Below are 17,740 nucleotides of genomic sequence, written 5' to 3' on the forward strand. Positions count from 1 at the left end.
GGCTGTGTACATGATTGTTTTTTGATCAGAAACCAGAATGTGCTGGGAACAGTTGCCCAGTAACACTCTGTGCCTACAGTGGCTCACAGGGGACATTTGTCAACACAAGGAAAATCACAACAGGTTCAAAATAATCTTCAGCTGCCCTCTTGGCCTCCTCATTTTTATTTTCTCTTGTTTATTTTTAATCCCTCAAGGGAATTGTTGCTTAGAGCGTTCGTTCATACATTTTGAGATAATTTTGACAAAGAAATGTCGTTATGTTAAATATCTTGATCAAAAATTTGAAATTCAAATGAGATTCTTAGACCACAACAGAGCTTGTTCCTTATTAACTATTATACAGCCCATCCATCCGATTGTCTTCATTGGATTATGGAGACATCCTTCATGCTCATGCTGCTGTCACTGGCCTCTGTCTATCAGTCTAATTCGAACGAATAACACATGATTACGATCACACTCACCACCATGGGTTATATGATAAGGTTGGATGTTCATCACTGGTATCAAGAAGATGATACCATAAAATTAAGATTAAGATAATCCTTTATTAGTCCCACAGTGGGGAAATTTGCAGTGTCACAGCAGGAAAGTGGACAGTCCAAGAAAGAAAAACTGCAAAATGTCAGTAACAAAACACTTAAAAAACAATAAATAATAGATAATAGTAATAGTACAATACGTACAATTGGATATTTACAAAATAGCAGCATATCAGGTATATTGCACAGATGGTGTGTGTGGATTATTACTGTATAAGACATCTCACAGAGCTAATACCCATCACACCAGGTCACAGGAGAGATCGGCTTTAAAAGCCCCTCACACTGCCTCTGAAGTGGGAGGAACTGGTTTCCAGTGTAACTTCACTACTGGAATTCACCGCAGATCAGGAAGAGGCCTTCGAGAACAATTCAAATATGAAAGAGCTGTCCTGTTTCACACAATAGTTTACGGCATTTGCATATTTTTTTTATTGAGTCTGTCATGTTGGCTCTTGGCCATCAAAGTGATCATTAGCCTGTGTTGCTGACATTTAGTTGCTGACTCTTCTGCTCTGTCTCTGTGTCAACAGCATGGACAGTCCCAGCAGGCAAGACGAGGAGCACAAGCTGATCGCCCGCTACACCTCCCGCCTGGCAGAGACTGACGGCACTGACGGAGTGAGTCAAGAACTCCTCTCTTCTCCTCAACACAACTACCTGCAAATATGTGAAATATAAGATCTTCTTTTGGTCATTGTAAATGATATATAATCCATCACCAGTCACTTAGTTTTGTGTGTGTGTGTGTGTGTGTGTGTGTGTGTGTGTGTATTTCAGGTGATACCAAACCGCAGCATCAACTTTGATGCGAACAAACAGAAGAGGGAGCTGATTGCACAGCTGGAGTGCAAGAATAGGTAGAAATGTGTGAACAGGAAATGACTTGTTCATTTTAACTAATTGCCTTCTCTAGTTTGACTCATGCACCTTTAAGTCTGTCACTTTTTAGTTGCGTTTGTGGCTGTATGTCGATGTGCAGACTGAGATGTTATGACACCAGTATTTCAGATCTCCCTGTCAGGTTGTTACATTAGTTTTCCCGCCTGATTTATCCCACATTTGCAAGAACACTTGTCCAATATTGACAACATTTCGACAATTTATGCAGCTCATTAAAGTTTCATAATAATAAAACTGTCGACTTGACACAATGATTAAAGGTTAAAATTTTAGAGTAAAGATTTTTAAAGTCTCAATTTTACACCCCTGCACCAGAGCTGCAGCTAATCAATCCATTAATCCAACTCTATTTGCAGAGCCCCATTCATATGAGCTAATACAGTTCAAAGTGCTTTGACAAGCTGATAACGAGACAGAACAAACATGAACAGAAAAACAATAACCAATACTTGATTGACAGAAAATTAATTGTCAGCATTTTCAATAATTGATTAATCGTTGAAGTGATTTTAACAGTAAAAATGTCAATCGTTTGATGGTTGTAGCTCCTCAAACGCATGAAGCTGCAGGTTTTCCTTGTCTTCACTGTGAAGGAAATATCTTTGAGTTTTGGACTCTTGGTCAGAAAAACAAGATGATGTAATGATGTCACCTGGGACGTTAGACACTGGTCTTTTTCTTCAGATGTTTTTTAGACCAAATGAATAATAAAACCTTTGAGAAAATAATTGGCAGATGAGTCAATTGTGAAAATAGATTACTTGCAGTCCTTCCTTGCACTTTTTCACAATTTGATGTTGATGATGTGTCCTAATAATGATTGTATTGGTTATCAGGTGTTGGCTTATTTCATACTGTTAATCACATTATGTTGTCATGTTCTCTCTCTCTTTGCTTAGACGATTGTCCCATCACAACAAAAGAGCCCTATGTGTATTTCTGTGATTTTCTATGTGCTGAATGTCTCCAGAATGGGTGTATACATAAGTCTTCTAAATACCACTGTCATATTTAGATTCTCTAAATTCAACTCATTTATTCCTCTGCAGAAGCCTGCAGAAGAGTCTTGTGTTTTTGCCCCGTCTTCTCACGGGCTGTTCAGTCATGTAATTCTCTCCGAGCCTTAGCTGAACAGTATGTTTTTCATTTCCCAGAGAGATCTTGGCAGAGATCAGACGTCTCCGTACAGAGCATGATGCAGCCTGCCAGCCCAGCCCGGAGAAGGGCAGCACCAACCCAACTCTGCTGGCTGAGCTTCGCCTGCTCAGGTAAACAGACTCCACCAAGGACCAGGAGTTACACTCACACTCGTTAATACCCGTTATGCATACGTGTACTGTAACGATCATTAGTGTTGTGCTGTTTTGTTTTGTTTTGTTTGTTTTAACTTGAGCCTTGTGAGTCAAACCGACAGAAATGATGCCTAAATATAATTTTCAAAAGGTTCAAACCTCTTCAGCTCCTACGCCACATTTACTGCATTGCGTACCACAGCGTCAGATTTGGCGGGAAACCTGCTGTGTTGCTTTGCAGCGCAGAGGGAGAGTGCTTTATGGCAGATGGCAGCGACAGATGGCAGATTTTGTTAAAAGCTGATGTAAAATCACCCCCAACTTGTTTATGCTTTTTCGGTAAAAACAAAGTAGGCGGAGTTGGAAGTGACTGTGTTTACATGGTGTTAATATGGTGCAATAACTAACAGTTTGTCCCCCATGTTTGTTCGCAGTACCCTACAGCATGTGGGAACAATTACTATAACAATACACTACTCTGATAATATTACACCAAGCACTTTTAAAGCCACTATATATACATTTTTATGTGATCCTAGCATTTTGCAATTAGTTATTTTTATATTGTGTATGTTATCGTTTTATATTATTTTACATTATTCATGTTATATTTATTATTTATTATTTATTATTTTTGTAAAATAATTTAAACAATGTCTTTTTACTACCACTTGGGGGCACAAGATTTGCAAATTCTGAAATTCTACACACGGTGGCTTTAAGTTGTGCAAATCACAATTAAAATTATTTGATTGCTAATACTTAAAATATACTGAGATATAAAGTTTTGGCCACAGTGCTCAGCCCATTTTTCTGAAAGCTTTAATATTCTCTGACGTGAGGCTAAATTATGTGCAGGTGTAGTCAGAACTGAGACACATTAGCTAATAGCTGTAATTTAAAGTAACCACACTCTGTTTGGCTGAGTGCAAATATCCACCTTGCAGACTTGCAGACCGCAAGGGTATGAAATGCGCAATGAGACGGGACTTAAAGAGTTTCCACTGAAGTGAATTAAAATTCCTGACACTGTAACTCAAAGTATTTTTCTTTGCAGTTCTTAGTGTTACTGATATGTGCAGAATGACAAGTAAAATGTTCCTTTCACATGAGCTGTTAAACCCGATATATTGACATTAAACCCTGAACAGAGGATCCTCTCACGATAGATGGACAAAAAAACAACCTTTGTCCTTTTAGCCCTGCAAATAATAACAGATCCAAATTATTCAGGCAATTCATATTCTGTATGTGTAATATCAATTTATACACTGCACAAATGAGCACATTGTCTTTATTACATGGTCTCTCTCTGGAAGTCTGCAGAAAGTTGGCTTGAGTCTTGATGAGTTGTGGATTTGATGCAGTTGACTCATTGGGTGAAGTCCTGACATTTGTTTGATAAGATAATTTATGCACACTCATTTTTACCCTGAAATAATCAACTCTCTGACCAACTCACCGAATGTGTGAATTACAGTCATTATCAGTAATGATAAAAAAAAAAAATACTCAATAGCGTCACCTCCTACAACTCATGATCCTGGTCATCACTTCCTTCTGTCTCACATGATATGAATATGAAGCTTCCACCCTGTATCTGTAAAACAGTTTTGCAGTTAATTGTTAGTGTCTACTCAGATACATTTACTTTATGTGTAGCTTCTTTAGGGAGGGTTTTCTTTGCAGTACAGAGGTAGAAGACGTCTGAACTGAAGAAAACCTTTAAATAATACAGATAAAATTGAACTTTCTATCAGTGCCTCGGTTGAAGCTTCACTCCAGCATCATGACTCAAGTCCGGATTTACTGTATGACTCAGGCTCTTGTTTATTTACTCATTTATCCTGCCATGTGAGGGAAAGCCAAGCAGGAAAGAGAAGAGTTATGCTCCTGCTTTAAAGTCCCATCCAGATCACATACAGTTTGTGTGTAAACACCACTGTATGTTTGTTACTCTGGTATGATGTTAGCCACATATGCTGACTCTTTAATCTTGTTTCTCCTGTGAACTCATTGTAAATATTAAGACTTTATCATTTGGATGCAGTGCAGTGCCCTCAAATTCTTTGAAGCAGCATTAAGTGTGGGGTGGAGGAAGTTGACAGTTTTGTACGTATCAGTCCTAATTACATTCTCTAGATCTCAAGGTCTTTAAGGTTTGATGATCTGCCTCAGAAACAAACACTCACTCAGAAGAATGTCATGGATTTCTAACCTAGTGTGCCCCTGTCCTTTGGTCTCCAGCAGACCGTGACTACATCTAATTGCTCTCTGATTTCATTTTCCTCTGGCGAAGCTCTCGCTGAGGCTTCTGCTGCTCCATCTCCTGAGAGTCTTTCGAGGATGAGCCTGCGTTTAAGAATTCAGTCTCTTATTTCGCTAAGCAGGCGACTTGACAACTGTGTGTAAAAGTGTAGGAGGGGGAGAGGAGTTTTGTTTCATTCACTCATTAACCTAATCAGACATGATGCTAAGGGACATGATGCCAGGACTGAAGATAGACACGGAGATGTGCCTTGTATGTGTAGATTATATGAAATTGGCTTGATGTCTCTGCTCTTGTCTTTCCCTTTGCCTCTCTGTTTTTCTGAGTCCTTCTGACTGCATGTTGTTTTAGTCTTACCGCAGCCTCTACCCTCAGTGAGCCTTTGTGCTTGGGTCATTTTATTTCTGCCTCCTGACGCTCTGTAATGTGACAGTATTGGAGGGTAAGCGTGTGTGTGTTTGTGTGTGTGTGTGTTGCAGACAGAGGAAAGATGAGCTCGAGCAGAGGATGTCGTCTCTGCAAGAGAGCAGGAGGGAGCTGATGGTACAGCTGGAGGGACTGATGAAGCTGCTCAAGGTGACACACACAAACACAAGCCCCCCTTTTTTAAACAGAGACCGTGCTATACAGCTGTTAAGAAGAGCTGAACCAAACAAAGTCGACATAAAGCTGACTCAGTGTGTGATTTTTAGATAGCATGCCCACGTTCAGGAATCAAAGACGTGATGTTGACGTCTGTCCTGCGATGCTGGCTCTGTGACGACGTCCTCTACCATCTTACCGCCGGAACAACAATGCCTCCTCATTCTGTGCTCGTACCTTTTTATACAGAAACATGGCGGAATAAAGGCGCAACATGTCCGCCACGATCAAGCCGTGTAAAAAGGGCCACTCTTTACTGTTTTCAGCCCAGTGTATTGTTACCAGTAGAGGGCAAAGTTCCCCTTTTATCTACCCCTCTTTTTCTCTTCCAGTTGTAACAAGCCTCACTTTACTCTCTGCTACTTCCTTCCTTTTAATTTTACCTCTGCTTCTTGCTCTGACTGTGTCTGACCTCTTCTTTTCCATCCTTTCCCTCCCTCTTTATTTCCCACTGCCCTGTAGGATGAGGAGCAACGACAGGCAGTAAGTTTACCCCCCTCATGTTAGACTCACAGTGGTGTAAATGTGGAATTTAGCCCTTTAACTTTTCAAACATTGAGGAAAATGCTTTATTTTTCTAACCGGGGCCTCAATATCTTGGAATTATAATGGCTTTTAAAAGAAATGAGCAGATTTTTTTTCTGCCTTCTGGAGATGTCAACAAATATAACAAGATTTCTGTAAGACATAAATAATGATGTGTAACAACCCACTATAATCCGTCCCGTAGGCGCAGGCAGCTGGCTCTTCTCACACCTCTCCCTCTCGACCGAGTCCGTCAACCGTCCGCTCTGTAGGGGCTGTGTCTCCACAGGCTCACATGTACCCCCCTCAGGACTCCCTCGCAGGGGTGGGTGGTGACGTACAAGAGGCCTTCGCTCAAGGTAAGACTGGGATTTATACTTCTGTAACTAAATGTTCCCGTTTCATTGTCTCAAACAAGCTTTCTAACAGAAAGATTTGATATTTTGTGTTTAGGAAAATCTTAATTTGAAGCTTTGATAAGTTTAAAATGTAAAAAAACTGGATATGTAGTGATGTGTGTCCTTCAGTGGAAATCTGGTAGTGTTGTATTCATTTTGTAGCCATTTTAACTCTGTGCTGGGTTGACTGTGGTGTAGTTCAAGCTCTGACATGAAGCAAAACGAATATTTTTGTGTGATTCATTTTCATCTACAATCATACTTTTTGACCACTTTGAGAAGCAGGAAATACAGGATATCTCTCAAGGGATTTAAGTCCCGGCCAAACATGTGGTTAACATGTGGTTCTTCTACATTTCTGATCAGTTTAACAATTTCCTTATTAAAAGACCCATTTCTAAGTTTTATTATTGCTACATAGCCAACATTAACATTAACAGTTGTTTACTTACCAGTCTAGATAAATTATATTGACTTCAGCGTCAAACTTCATTCCTTTACTCGCCAAGATCTGTCTCCAGAGGTGGAACTCAACGACAGTGTTAACTCTTGTCTCTATCACATCTTTTCTTTAACTGAAGTTAGCATGCTAACCAGCTAGCCACGGCCCGTCTCATCCCTTTCCGCTAACGACTCGCTGTATCCTCCAATCTGCCCTGAAGATGTGCGTATTATAACCTCCTGTACTATAAAGGCAACAATTGCTGAAGCTCTTCTCAAGCAACTGTCACCACCACCTGTTCCCGGCAAGAAACCACGTTCTGCGGCAGACAAAACTTTAACCAGACCCGACAGCCGAGTGGTTAGGGTGCGTGGTTCGACTCCTGGCTGGGCTGACTCTTCGTTGCATGTTATTCCCCTTCTCTCTATCTCCACATTTCCTGTCTATCTGCACTTTCCTATCTAATAAAGGCATAACAAAAAACAAAAAAAACAATTGTTATTTCGTAACCCCAGCTGTGTTTACCAGATGTATTTATTGAATCTCTGCTCAGTGACAAACACAAACATACAGTAGTTTCCAGCCAGCCGGTGTTTCAGATTAGGTCCACTTATTAACAGTTCATGGTGAACTGTAAAAACTTCAGACTAATATAAACCACTCCACAAGAACAAATAGTTCAAGGAGAGTCCCATTTGTCAAAAGAATGCTGTGTCACAATAAAACATTTTGAAAAACGATTGGTGTTGAATATTAAGTCTAGTCAAACCTAATTTCAAAATAAAAGCTTCGAAGGTGGTGAAAAGCTGTTTTAAGATGTACCATCATTTTATTAGAGTTTTTTTATGTGTAATAAAGCGTAAGGGAGGCAATTTCATTTCAAGGTCATGAGTTCTTTCACTTCATCATTTAATGATTTCTTTTTCAAATTCACACCATATTGTTAAGGTTTGTTCAGATTAAATGATGCCACAGAGAGTCAGTAAAACATTTTTAAGTTATTCATTAACACAAGTCAAATTAGTGTAAATATAAACTTTATACTGAGATAGTGATCATTGTTTTCTTTTTTCACACCTTTCCACTTCAGGCCCAAGAAGAAACCTGAGGAACGACCTTCTGGTAGCAGCCGACTCCATCACCAACACTGTGTCCTCGCTGGTCAAAGAGCTTCATTCTGGTACTTACAAACACAACACACAAGAAACACACACTCTGTTAGTGTCCCACACATGTTCTTTGAGTATTTTTGTAGCTTCCAAACTATTTTGAAAATGTTGACAGAAAATCTCCCTGTTTCTATCTGTTCGTTCTGGGTGTGAAAATAGTCAAGAAGCACAATAAAGTTCATTTTTCGAAATTTTATTTTTAAAACCAAATAATACTTTTTTGAAAATAATGGCATTTTGGTCCAACACACATTCATATATTGACTTTTTACTCTTTACTCTGTCTGACTAGATGATGGTCGGGAAGAAGAGGAGAGGTTGCTGAACGGGAAGGACAGAGGTACATTCATATCTTCACAAAGTGTCTCATTACTGTTTCTCATTAAATTAATATCTTTTCTTTCCTAACTCTTCTTGCTACCTAAAGCAGAAACACTAATGATCATTATAAAACTTAACTCTCACACTGGGGTTTCACTAACATGACCTTCTTGAGGTTCCAGACTGGTGAATTAACCCATCTGTAGCCAGGTGCTAATGAGCAGTGTCTTTTAAATTTTACCTTTATCACTCAAAACCAACACAAAACAATAAAATAACTTAGTGAGTAAGAGAAAATAACAACTGAATAAAACAGAAAAAATGAACAAGAAAAACTTCATTGACTTCATGCTTCTTTTATAGGGTTTTTCTGAAAATGTTCACATTAAAGGTGGTGAGAACTGGTGAGTTTTAAATAACTAAAATCAACTTGTAATCTGTTTTTGCATGGATGTGTGCAACTATAAATCATGGAAAATCATAACGAAACGAGAAAGTGCAGAAATCTGATCTCATGACAGTGAAAGGTTTGACAGATTTTTTTCAGTTAATAAGTCTGTCTGCACATCAAGGGCTGGATTACCAACCGGGTAAACCAGGCAGCCCAGAAGCCCCGGGTGTACTCCATAACATTTGGGTTGGCGTAATTTGATTAATCGCGCATGTATCTGAAATTTGCACCACTGTAGTATAGTCTGACCTGTCCTCAATCTTCTGTCTTGTAGCGCAGGTCTTGAAGTGGGGCTCTTTGTGAAAATCTAGTTGAAGACCTACTGTGATCATTTGTTGTGAATTTGTTGTGTTTTATAAAACTGCTTTAATGTTTTGTCTTTGTCAAATAATTAACCCACAGAAAACCTAAGGAAAGGTTGTATTACGTCATGATAGGAGAAATGCAAGGCTGCAGCTGATTGCTCAGTATATAAAAAGGGTGATAAACCAATCTTTATTCCTGAAGCCCAAGTTAACATATTCAAATAGCTTTTCTCCCTCGCTAACAATAACCACAAACATACCAAAAATGTTGAGTTTCCTACCAAAGAAAACTACAGAGCAAGAGCAAATTTTTGCCACGGGGCTTCTGGGAAGTTAATCCAGACCATCCACACTTCATCTTGAGCTTGTCTCTCATCTCCCAAGGACGTGATTGAACTTCTCTCTCTGATGCTTTTTTGATCTTGTGCCAGCACCGTGACCAGACGGGGTAAACTGTTAAAAGACAGCACTGGAAGAAGTATTCAGATCCATTACTTAGGTAAAAGTTGCAAAACCACAATGTTTATAGATTCTGTTAAGTGCTGCATTTAAATTCCACTTGAGTAAAAGTACAAAAGTATTGTTAAATATACTTGAAGTATTCAAAATACAAGCACTCATTTTAAAGACTGGTTGCTTTCAAAAGTATGGAGCCTCCAAGGTCCTGAAAGATAGTTTTTTTCCCCCACCTTCCTCACCTCATATAAATCCCAGAATACCTTTGCCTCACACCTGAGCAGGTCTAATCAGCCAGATAATCGAAAATACCTGAATGTAGGGTTGATCTATAATAGTGCGTCATATTTGATGTGTATAGATTACGCATGCAAACTCATAGTAACTAGTTACTGTAGTTGTCAGACACATTTAGTGAAGTGAAAGTACAATATTGATATTAGTTAAGTACAGTACTTGAGTAAATGTACTTTTCTGCTGTTGTTAAAAGACATGAAATTCCTGCTAACACAGAATGAAGCAGGTTTCATTGAAGATTTTACAAACATTTGAGAGAAAATATTCAGATAAATTAATGATAAGTAAAAAGTAGTGATACAGCATTAGCTGCAGAGTCATAGCTAATTTTTGATATATTAATATACTTTAGTATATGGCCTTACCTATTTTGTTTCTTTGCTTTTGGAGATAAAAGAACTGGATGTTATTTTTCTTTTGCACAGATAAAAGTTGCTCTGACTAACATCATGAGACTTTAAGTGCTGTGCCTTTCCTGCATGTCTTTCTGTGTCTGTGTCTGACCACGTGCACACTTCTCTATACAACTCCGCTCATTCTCCAGGTGCTCTTGTCGTTACTGTAGCAAGCTTCATTAACATGCCATCTCATTAGCCGTGCTTTATGGAGCCCCTCCTCTTTACGAGAGGACCGCCTGCAGAGACGAAGTGGTGAAACTACTTCCTGGTCTGCTCCCTGGGCTCAGACTAAATTCTCATTAGAATACTAACCTGCCGTATTAACCCGCCGACCCCCGAACAGCCAGACAGACAGGAGGCCAGGGTTCAACCTGCATGTCCAGCACAGTTAAGTCTTAAAATCTGAAGAAAATATACTGTGATAGACTCTACAATAGACTTTTGTCTCTGGACTTGGTCAATTTTTGTAGCAACTGCCAAGTACAGTCTTGTTTTATGTTTTTATGCTAAGATCTGGTCTGGTTCGTATTACAGTTTCTGGCAGAAACCTTTAGCACTTGTTTCAGCTTCAGGCTGCACACGTCTTCCACTGCTAACAAAGCTCTTTCTCTCTTTAGCAGGTTAAAGTGATCAGAGGAGAGAGAAAAGCAGTAAGTCATCTCGTGATTTCTTTTTTTGTTTCATGATAGTTATAAAAACATAGTTTCGTGCATAATACAACAAAGAAGAACTTTATTTTGTTGGTTTCAGTTGGTTCAGAATAATTTTTCAGCACTTGCGGTGTGGTCCAAGCAAACCACTACTTAACTTTTCATTATTTAATCATTTAATCCGTCAGTATATGTGTAGAAATGTTGTGCCAGGAGTTAAATGAGTTAAGATCACTAAACTACTTGATAAAAACAATGAAAAAAAAGGTTATTATTTGAAGTAAAAGCTTAATTTTCTTTATATAAGACAGATATTTTGTGTCATCAGAAAAATCTTATTTTTCTGCAACAAACCTAATTTGAAAGTAGTATTAATCTCCTTTTTTAGTGGCATTTACCTTTAGTAGATATTTACCCTATCTACTGGAGTAGATGAACATTTTTTAAGGAACAGTTTTATATTTTTCTAAATACTCTTATTCAGTGTGATGCTGGGAGTTAAATAGGAAGATCGATGCAACTCTCTGTATGATGAATATGAAGCTACAACCGTGAGCCAGTTAGCTTAGCCTAGCATAAAGATTGAAAACAGGGGAAAACAGCTAGCTTGGCTAGCTCTGAAGCGCACGTATTAACACATTATTACCTGATTGTTAAATCTGTACATAAAGTCGAATTGTAAATCAAACAGTTTTTGGTTTTACGAGGGTTATATAAGTTTTTCTTTCCTTTTTGTCGACACAAAGTTGTGGAGAAACTTCTGGAGAAAGCCAGATGAGCAGTTTCCAGCTGGTGGTTCCAGCCTCATATTTACTGCACCGACATGATATTTGCGTCACTCTTCTCAACAAGAAAGCGAATAAGCATATTCCTTAAATGTTCCTTTATTCCCATATGACAGAATATAAAAGGAAATTAACTTTGATTAATCATCTGACTGATCTGTCACTCTCTCCTCAGGCAGAGTGATGTTTCATCACCGCCAAAGAAGACTGACAGGGACTAAAGTGTATCTTCTTCTATTCATCGTTAGCCAATGGGGATTAGAGCTCCACTGCCAATCAACCAATCACGATGCTGGACACCAAATGACCCCTCCCCCCAGGGATCCTACTGATGTATAGCTGTGATTCTGTGTGTGTCTTGTCACTGTGGTTTTACTTTAGTTTTTGATTTGACCGTGGATAGCTAAACGAGGAATCTGAAACCTACTGATTTGTACTGTAGCATGTGTGTGTGCTCTGCGTTTTCAAGTTGCGAGGGGGTCGAGTAAGTGAGAGAGACGCCGTGAGGAGACAGAAAGGTGTGTTTTAGGAAATTTGTGAAGGCTAGAAAGGGCAGGAAAGTTTCAGGTTGAGGATGAGAGATACTGTATGTACGTGGGGGAAAAAAACAAAGGAAGGTCAAAAAGACGAGAAGCGAGATGTAATGTTTTAAGTTTCAGCACTGTGTGCTTAGTATTTATTGCTTTGATTTGATTTTTTGCCATTTATCTTTTGGTTTTAGTGTCTCTTTGTACGTGAGTGTGGTCAGGCCCTGCTGAGACTATAAGCTTTAATGGGACGTTTCCTGCTGCATGGCCTCAGCCAGGCCCCCTGTCTGGCTGAGACGATGCAGAGTGGAGAGTTGAAGTCTTGGTCCTGGTCCAGGTGTCTGAAACCTGGATGAGATTAGTGCCATGGATGCTGGTATGATAGCAGCTCAGGTTGTCCATGCCTCTCTGTGGATTCCCGGTACTGCAGTGGGACAACAGTTAAAGAGGAGATATCTCATTACTCTGTGTGTGTGTGTGTGTGTGTGTGTGTGTGTGTGTGTGTGTGTGTGTGTGTGTGTGTATGAAGGAAAGAGTGAATATAAAACCATTTGCTTCAACAATGTCAATGTAGCAATAGAGTAGCAAAGTGGGTGGAGAAGTGGGCTTCATTAATTTTTATCTCCATTTTTAAAAGTTTCTTTTAAATGGTCAGTTCACACAAAATTACACGTTTATTTTCTCACATAACCTCTGGTGCAGTGTTTCCCAAACTGGCGTCCCAAGATAAATCATGAGATTATTGAGGGAATAGGAAGAAAAAGAAATGTATGTTTATTTTTTCTGATTTCTCTTTTTTTCCTGAATTGATTTCAAAAACCTTTAAATTATGTGATATTTGGTTCAATTGCTCACAATTCATTACACGATAAGAAGAAAATATCTAGAAACAAGCAGTATAATTTGGCTTCAATGCCAATATGATTCCTTAAGGAAAATGCGTTATTGAGTAAAGGGAGAAACAGAAGAGCACAAAAACAGAGAAAAACAATCCAAGACAAAAATCTATACAAAGTCCACATTCATTTACATTTTCATTGCTTTTGTTGAAAGCACCTTACAATGAGGCAGAACCCAAGCCACAGTACATCAAGGAGACACCACTGAGAAAAAGTCCCACAATGCTCAGTTCCAGTTTAGGCCATAACTTGTGATTTAGGGCCACAAGTGTGTCATTATAAAGGGTTAGAAAGAGTAGGAACGACCAAACCACCCAGACAGTGTTAGGTGTATTTAGAGATGTATGTCTCCACACTAAGACAGCGGAGATGAATAGTGTTTTGTTTGTGGCATGAAAACAAAACATTTCAAAATAAGACTCAGCTGCGCCATCTCTTCACAGAAACAATGTCCCTGTTACTCTGGATGACCCACAGAACACACACACACACACAACAGTTTTCCCTGGAGATGCTTTTTATCAATCAAATGGACCCTAAGAAAACTGTTCAAAATGTGTGTTTTGTAATTTGGGTGCATTAATCCTTTAACTAGTAGTCAGAGTTCAAATCAGAGCGGCGGTAAAGTTGAAAGGCTTCACTCTCTTTAATCAGGAACAAGACTCAGTGATATAGTTGGTGAAGATGAATGAAGTTCATCCTGTTATAATCTGAATTAAAAACATGTTTAAGATCTGTGATTGCAAGTTTCTGTGAGCAATGCTTCATGGGAGTTGTAGTTTACATTTCTCTTTATGTTTTTATTTACAGAATCTTATATCTTTGACATTTCTTGGAAGTCTTTGATTTTTTTTTTCATCCCAGTTTCTCATATTTTGACATGAACTCATGATTCAACAATCAGAGTTTTGTGCTCAAACTGCCCATCACCTACCATCACCTATGCTAAAACCTATGCCAGCCCAAAATATACTTCTCACACTTTGCTACTCTTCACTGCCTTTCCTGTAAAATGCATTTGATTGTGGATGTTGAACTACACCCAGCACCACAAAAATCTTCAGACTGGTATCTTTATGCAAATCCAACATAACCCAAAGTGACTTATTGAGCTTGTGTCAGTTCAGTTTGATTTTATTTTCATGTTACAGCTGTGAGATATTTTTATCGACAATATATTTTCAACACTTGTTTTTTAGCTGTTCAGGTTTTGTTCTGTGCTTATAGGAAACTGTACTTGCTGTCACGTACATTTCAGTTGTCAGCTGGAGAGTTTGTGCTACTTTGTTTGACTGACTGCTTGTGGCTGGGATTATCACATTTTCAGTCCGCTGGATGATTGACTGGCCGTACGAGTGATTTCATAAATGAGTGAGCTCATGTTTCAGTGTGTATGTGTGAAAGAGAGCGCGAGAGACATCAAGACTGACAGGGCAGACACGTCGTGACATGAAGCTGTAAACACATTCAGCTCTGAACGTGCTGGAGCTGACGGTGTAAGTGAAAAGTGTGCATCATCTGCAATAAATAATATTTAACGCCAAACTCTGAGTGTCTGCTCTCTCTGTGGCTCTTGGTCCCGATCCTCAGGATACAAAATGTTATGACCCGAGGATGAAGCGACATAAAAACAAGGGTATGTAATGTATAATTCAATAACTTTTCCATGACTTTCCACTGCCATGTCATAGCTCTTCCATGAGCTCAATATTTTATTCCCCCCTGGTTTGCTCGTGTTCTCTAACAGTCTGTAGTTTGGCAAAAGTAAAAGATCTAATGTGATAAATCTGTGAAACAAGCTGAAAACCACACTCTGCTGTATTCCTGGAAAGTGAACCATTTGTAAAATTCCTTGACTTCCCTCATCTGGAGTACAGCTTTTCCAAATCCCATGATATTGCAACAACTCCAACACAACTGGGAACTCTGCAAAAATAAACAAGCGGTTGAAGAAATATGAGATATGCAATACATGGCAATGAGGCCATGACTTAACCGGTAGTGACTTGAAGCAAAGTACATTTACTTATAATCCTCTAGATTTAAATGAAATCAAACCCCGTTTTTGACACACTGAATGGTTGTTCTCTGCATTCAAGGTATTTACATGCAGTTACAATCTCTCCATACAGTAAATTTCCTTGCTAGTGGCAGAAACTGTCATTCTCAATCTGGATTCAAATTTCTTACTTTTGCATCGTACAACTTGCATTTGTTTGGTTGCAGTGTAATCTGTTGCCCTTCTGTTGTATTTAAATAATGTTTTACAATACACTAGTGTAGTTGTAGATATATGGCACTAAGTAATGAACAGTATTTGTCTACAATTTTGTTGTGAAAAATATCTATTTTATATGATTACAACTGTGTTTTACTACATTGAGTGTCATTATCTGTTTACACACCAGCAACTATTTAGGGATGCTCCCTGTTATAGTTGTTGAAAAATACATTTGTAAACACATATTTGGATAAAACTACATTATTGTGTCTTATAAATCCTTTATTAAAAGTAACTAAACTGCTTATAAATAGTAAATAGAGGGGATGAAGTGAAGTGTGATCTGTTTTTTATTGTACTCCACTTTATACAAGCAACTTTATACTTACCAGTTACTTTGCAAAGTTTTGTTTTAAATACAAAATAAGTGATCACTTTAAAGAATATAAAGCATTACTGTTGATTAATCATCAACAATGCAATGTTCAGTTCAGTGTTTGTGAATTTAACTTGTTGTTTCTACGTGGAGGATTGTATTTGTGTTAAAAGATACATTTTCCCACTTTAAACTATCAAACAGCCTAATAAGTAGTTATAATTAGTTCTGCCTTGACCAAGTACAACATTAAAAAGCTCTGTCTGCTTTCATGCATCAGTGGTAACAAATGAATAGAAAGGAAAAGTATAGCAATGACAGGGTCCACTCTGCATAATGAGTACTTTTCCTTTTATACTTTGAATACATTTTTCTAATGGTACTTTGACTTAAGTGAGATTTTGAATGCACCGTCTTTACAGATGGTCCAGAGAGCGGCACTGCGTCTGGCGTTTGATCACCTTAAAAGGGCACAATATCACTCTGCTGCTTATTGACCTCCACCAGCTACCTATGGCTGCCTGAATCAAATTCAAGTCACTCGTGCTGCTTTCAGAGCGACTTCTGGGTCTACACCCATCTACTTGAACTCAGTGGCGCAGGCTTATGCTTCTTCTCTGCCTCTGCATTCGTCTGAGGAATGTTGTCTGGCATTGTCATCCCAGCACACAAGGCAATCACAGTCCAGACTGTTCTTGTTTGTGGTTCCCTGCTGATGGAACAAGCTACTGAATGCTATCAGAGTGGGGGCGTTCCTCTCTATCTTCAAGAATCTCTTGAAGACTCATCTCCTCCAGCAGCACAACATGCCTGACTAGCGCTTTCAGTGCACCTCTTTACCTGATCTTCTGGCACTCTGCCTTATTGAACAGATTTAGTAGTTAGTACTTACTCCAAGGTCTCCTACTGCACTGAAGCTTAAGTGTTGTCCCTCGCTTGTAAGTCGCTTTAAAAATAAAAGCACTTGTCAAATGCAAATTGAAATTTAAAAAAAGGACTTTTACTTCTATAGCATATTTTTACACCGGGGTTTTGCTATTTTTATAATATATAGGATCTGAATCCTTCCAACTCTCACAAAGCATTTAGAAAATACATTTTTGGGGTGGTAGAGTATTTTTTAGGCCACTAACCTACTAGCCTACAAAACAAGAACCTGGGAAAACAAGGCTAGTACAATAATGGCATAAAAAATCACATATTTTCATCCAGAATTATCACAAAAATCTGGGGAGAGACTTTTATTTTATATTTTCCAGCAAGACTGTTTTTTTTTTTTTTTTTACTCCTAACCCAGTTTCTATAAATACCCCCACCCTCCCACCCAGCATGGACATACACTAAAAATACACCAATTTCCCCTTCATGTTAAGACTTTTTAACTTTCTCCCTGATTTAGTGTCCTCATTAGTATGGATGAGTAGTTCTCACTTTTCCCATGAGCTTCCTACAGAGGTCATGACTCTGTGTGTGTTGTCTGAAAAGTGGGGGTTTAAACTATGGACTGAATAAAGCTCTTTGAGGTTGTCTGTGTGTTGGTGACCTCACTGACTGCCATAAACACCCCCCACCATCACCACCTCCCATACTCACACATACACACCACCCAGTTCAGTTATGACCCTCTGTAGTAAAGATCCGTTCACTTTTTTCTCCTCAGAGGTCAAACTGAGTTTAACCTTCTCTTCTAGAGGCAAAAATCAACTAGTCATAGTAGAGTGAAAGTCCATTTGAAGTAACAATTATCTTTGAATCCATTTATAGATGATGATTTGAATTATCCTATTGGTCATTTATTGATGAAAAATTCCAGATTTTTGCAAGGATTTGCTGCTTTTTTCTGCTTTATATCGTTGTAAACTGGGTATT

General features: G+C 38.7%; 1 protein-coding gene across 13 annotated transcripts in view; it reads left to right on the forward strand.

Annotated features, from left to right (window-relative positions):
• LOC139612210 (dystrobrevin beta-like) overlaps positions 1-17,740 on the forward strand; it is a 43,491-nt gene that overhangs the window by 24,014 nt on the left and 1,737 nt on the right. For 3 of the 13 annotated variants that reach the window (XR_011686467.1, XR_011686464.1, XR_011686466.1), the window contains exons 13-24: positions 1,079-1,166; positions 1,326-1,405; positions 2,603-2,716; positions 5,489-5,585; positions 6,114-6,134; positions 6,382-6,535; positions 8,107-8,196; positions 8,478-8,525; positions 10,610-10,800; positions 11,031-11,063; positions 12,024-12,872; positions 12,905-14,819. Coding sequence is in view for 2 of the 13 variants with exons in the window: in XM_071467535.1 (XP_071323636.1) it covers positions 1,079-1,166; positions 1,326-1,405; positions 2,603-2,716; positions 5,489-5,585; positions 6,114-6,134; positions 6,382-6,535; positions 8,107-8,196; positions 8,478-8,525; positions 10,581-10,609 (721 nt within the window). In the remaining 11 variants the exon portion in view is untranslated. Of the gene's footprint in view, positions 1-1,078; positions 1,167-1,325; positions 1,406-2,602; positions 2,717-5,488; positions 5,586-6,113; positions 6,135-6,381; positions 6,536-8,106; positions 8,197-8,477; positions 8,526-8,869; positions 8,911-9,693; positions 9,762-10,580; positions 10,801-11,030; positions 11,064-12,023; positions 12,873-12,904; positions 14,820-17,740 lie in introns of those variants that run through there. The other 10 variants (XR_011686470.1, XR_011686472.1, XR_011686465.1 and 7 more) reach the window with 10 other exon arrangements.

Source organism: Trachinotus anak, unplaced genomic scaffold, assembly GCF_046630095.1.
Source record: "Trachinotus anak isolate AG129_WGS33_773 ecotype Australia unplaced genomic scaffold, CSIRO_AGI_Tana_v1 ptg000031l, whole genome shotgun sequence".
Lineage (NCBI taxonomy): Eukaryota > Metazoa > Chordata > Actinopteri > Carangiformes > Carangidae > Trachinotus > Trachinotus anak.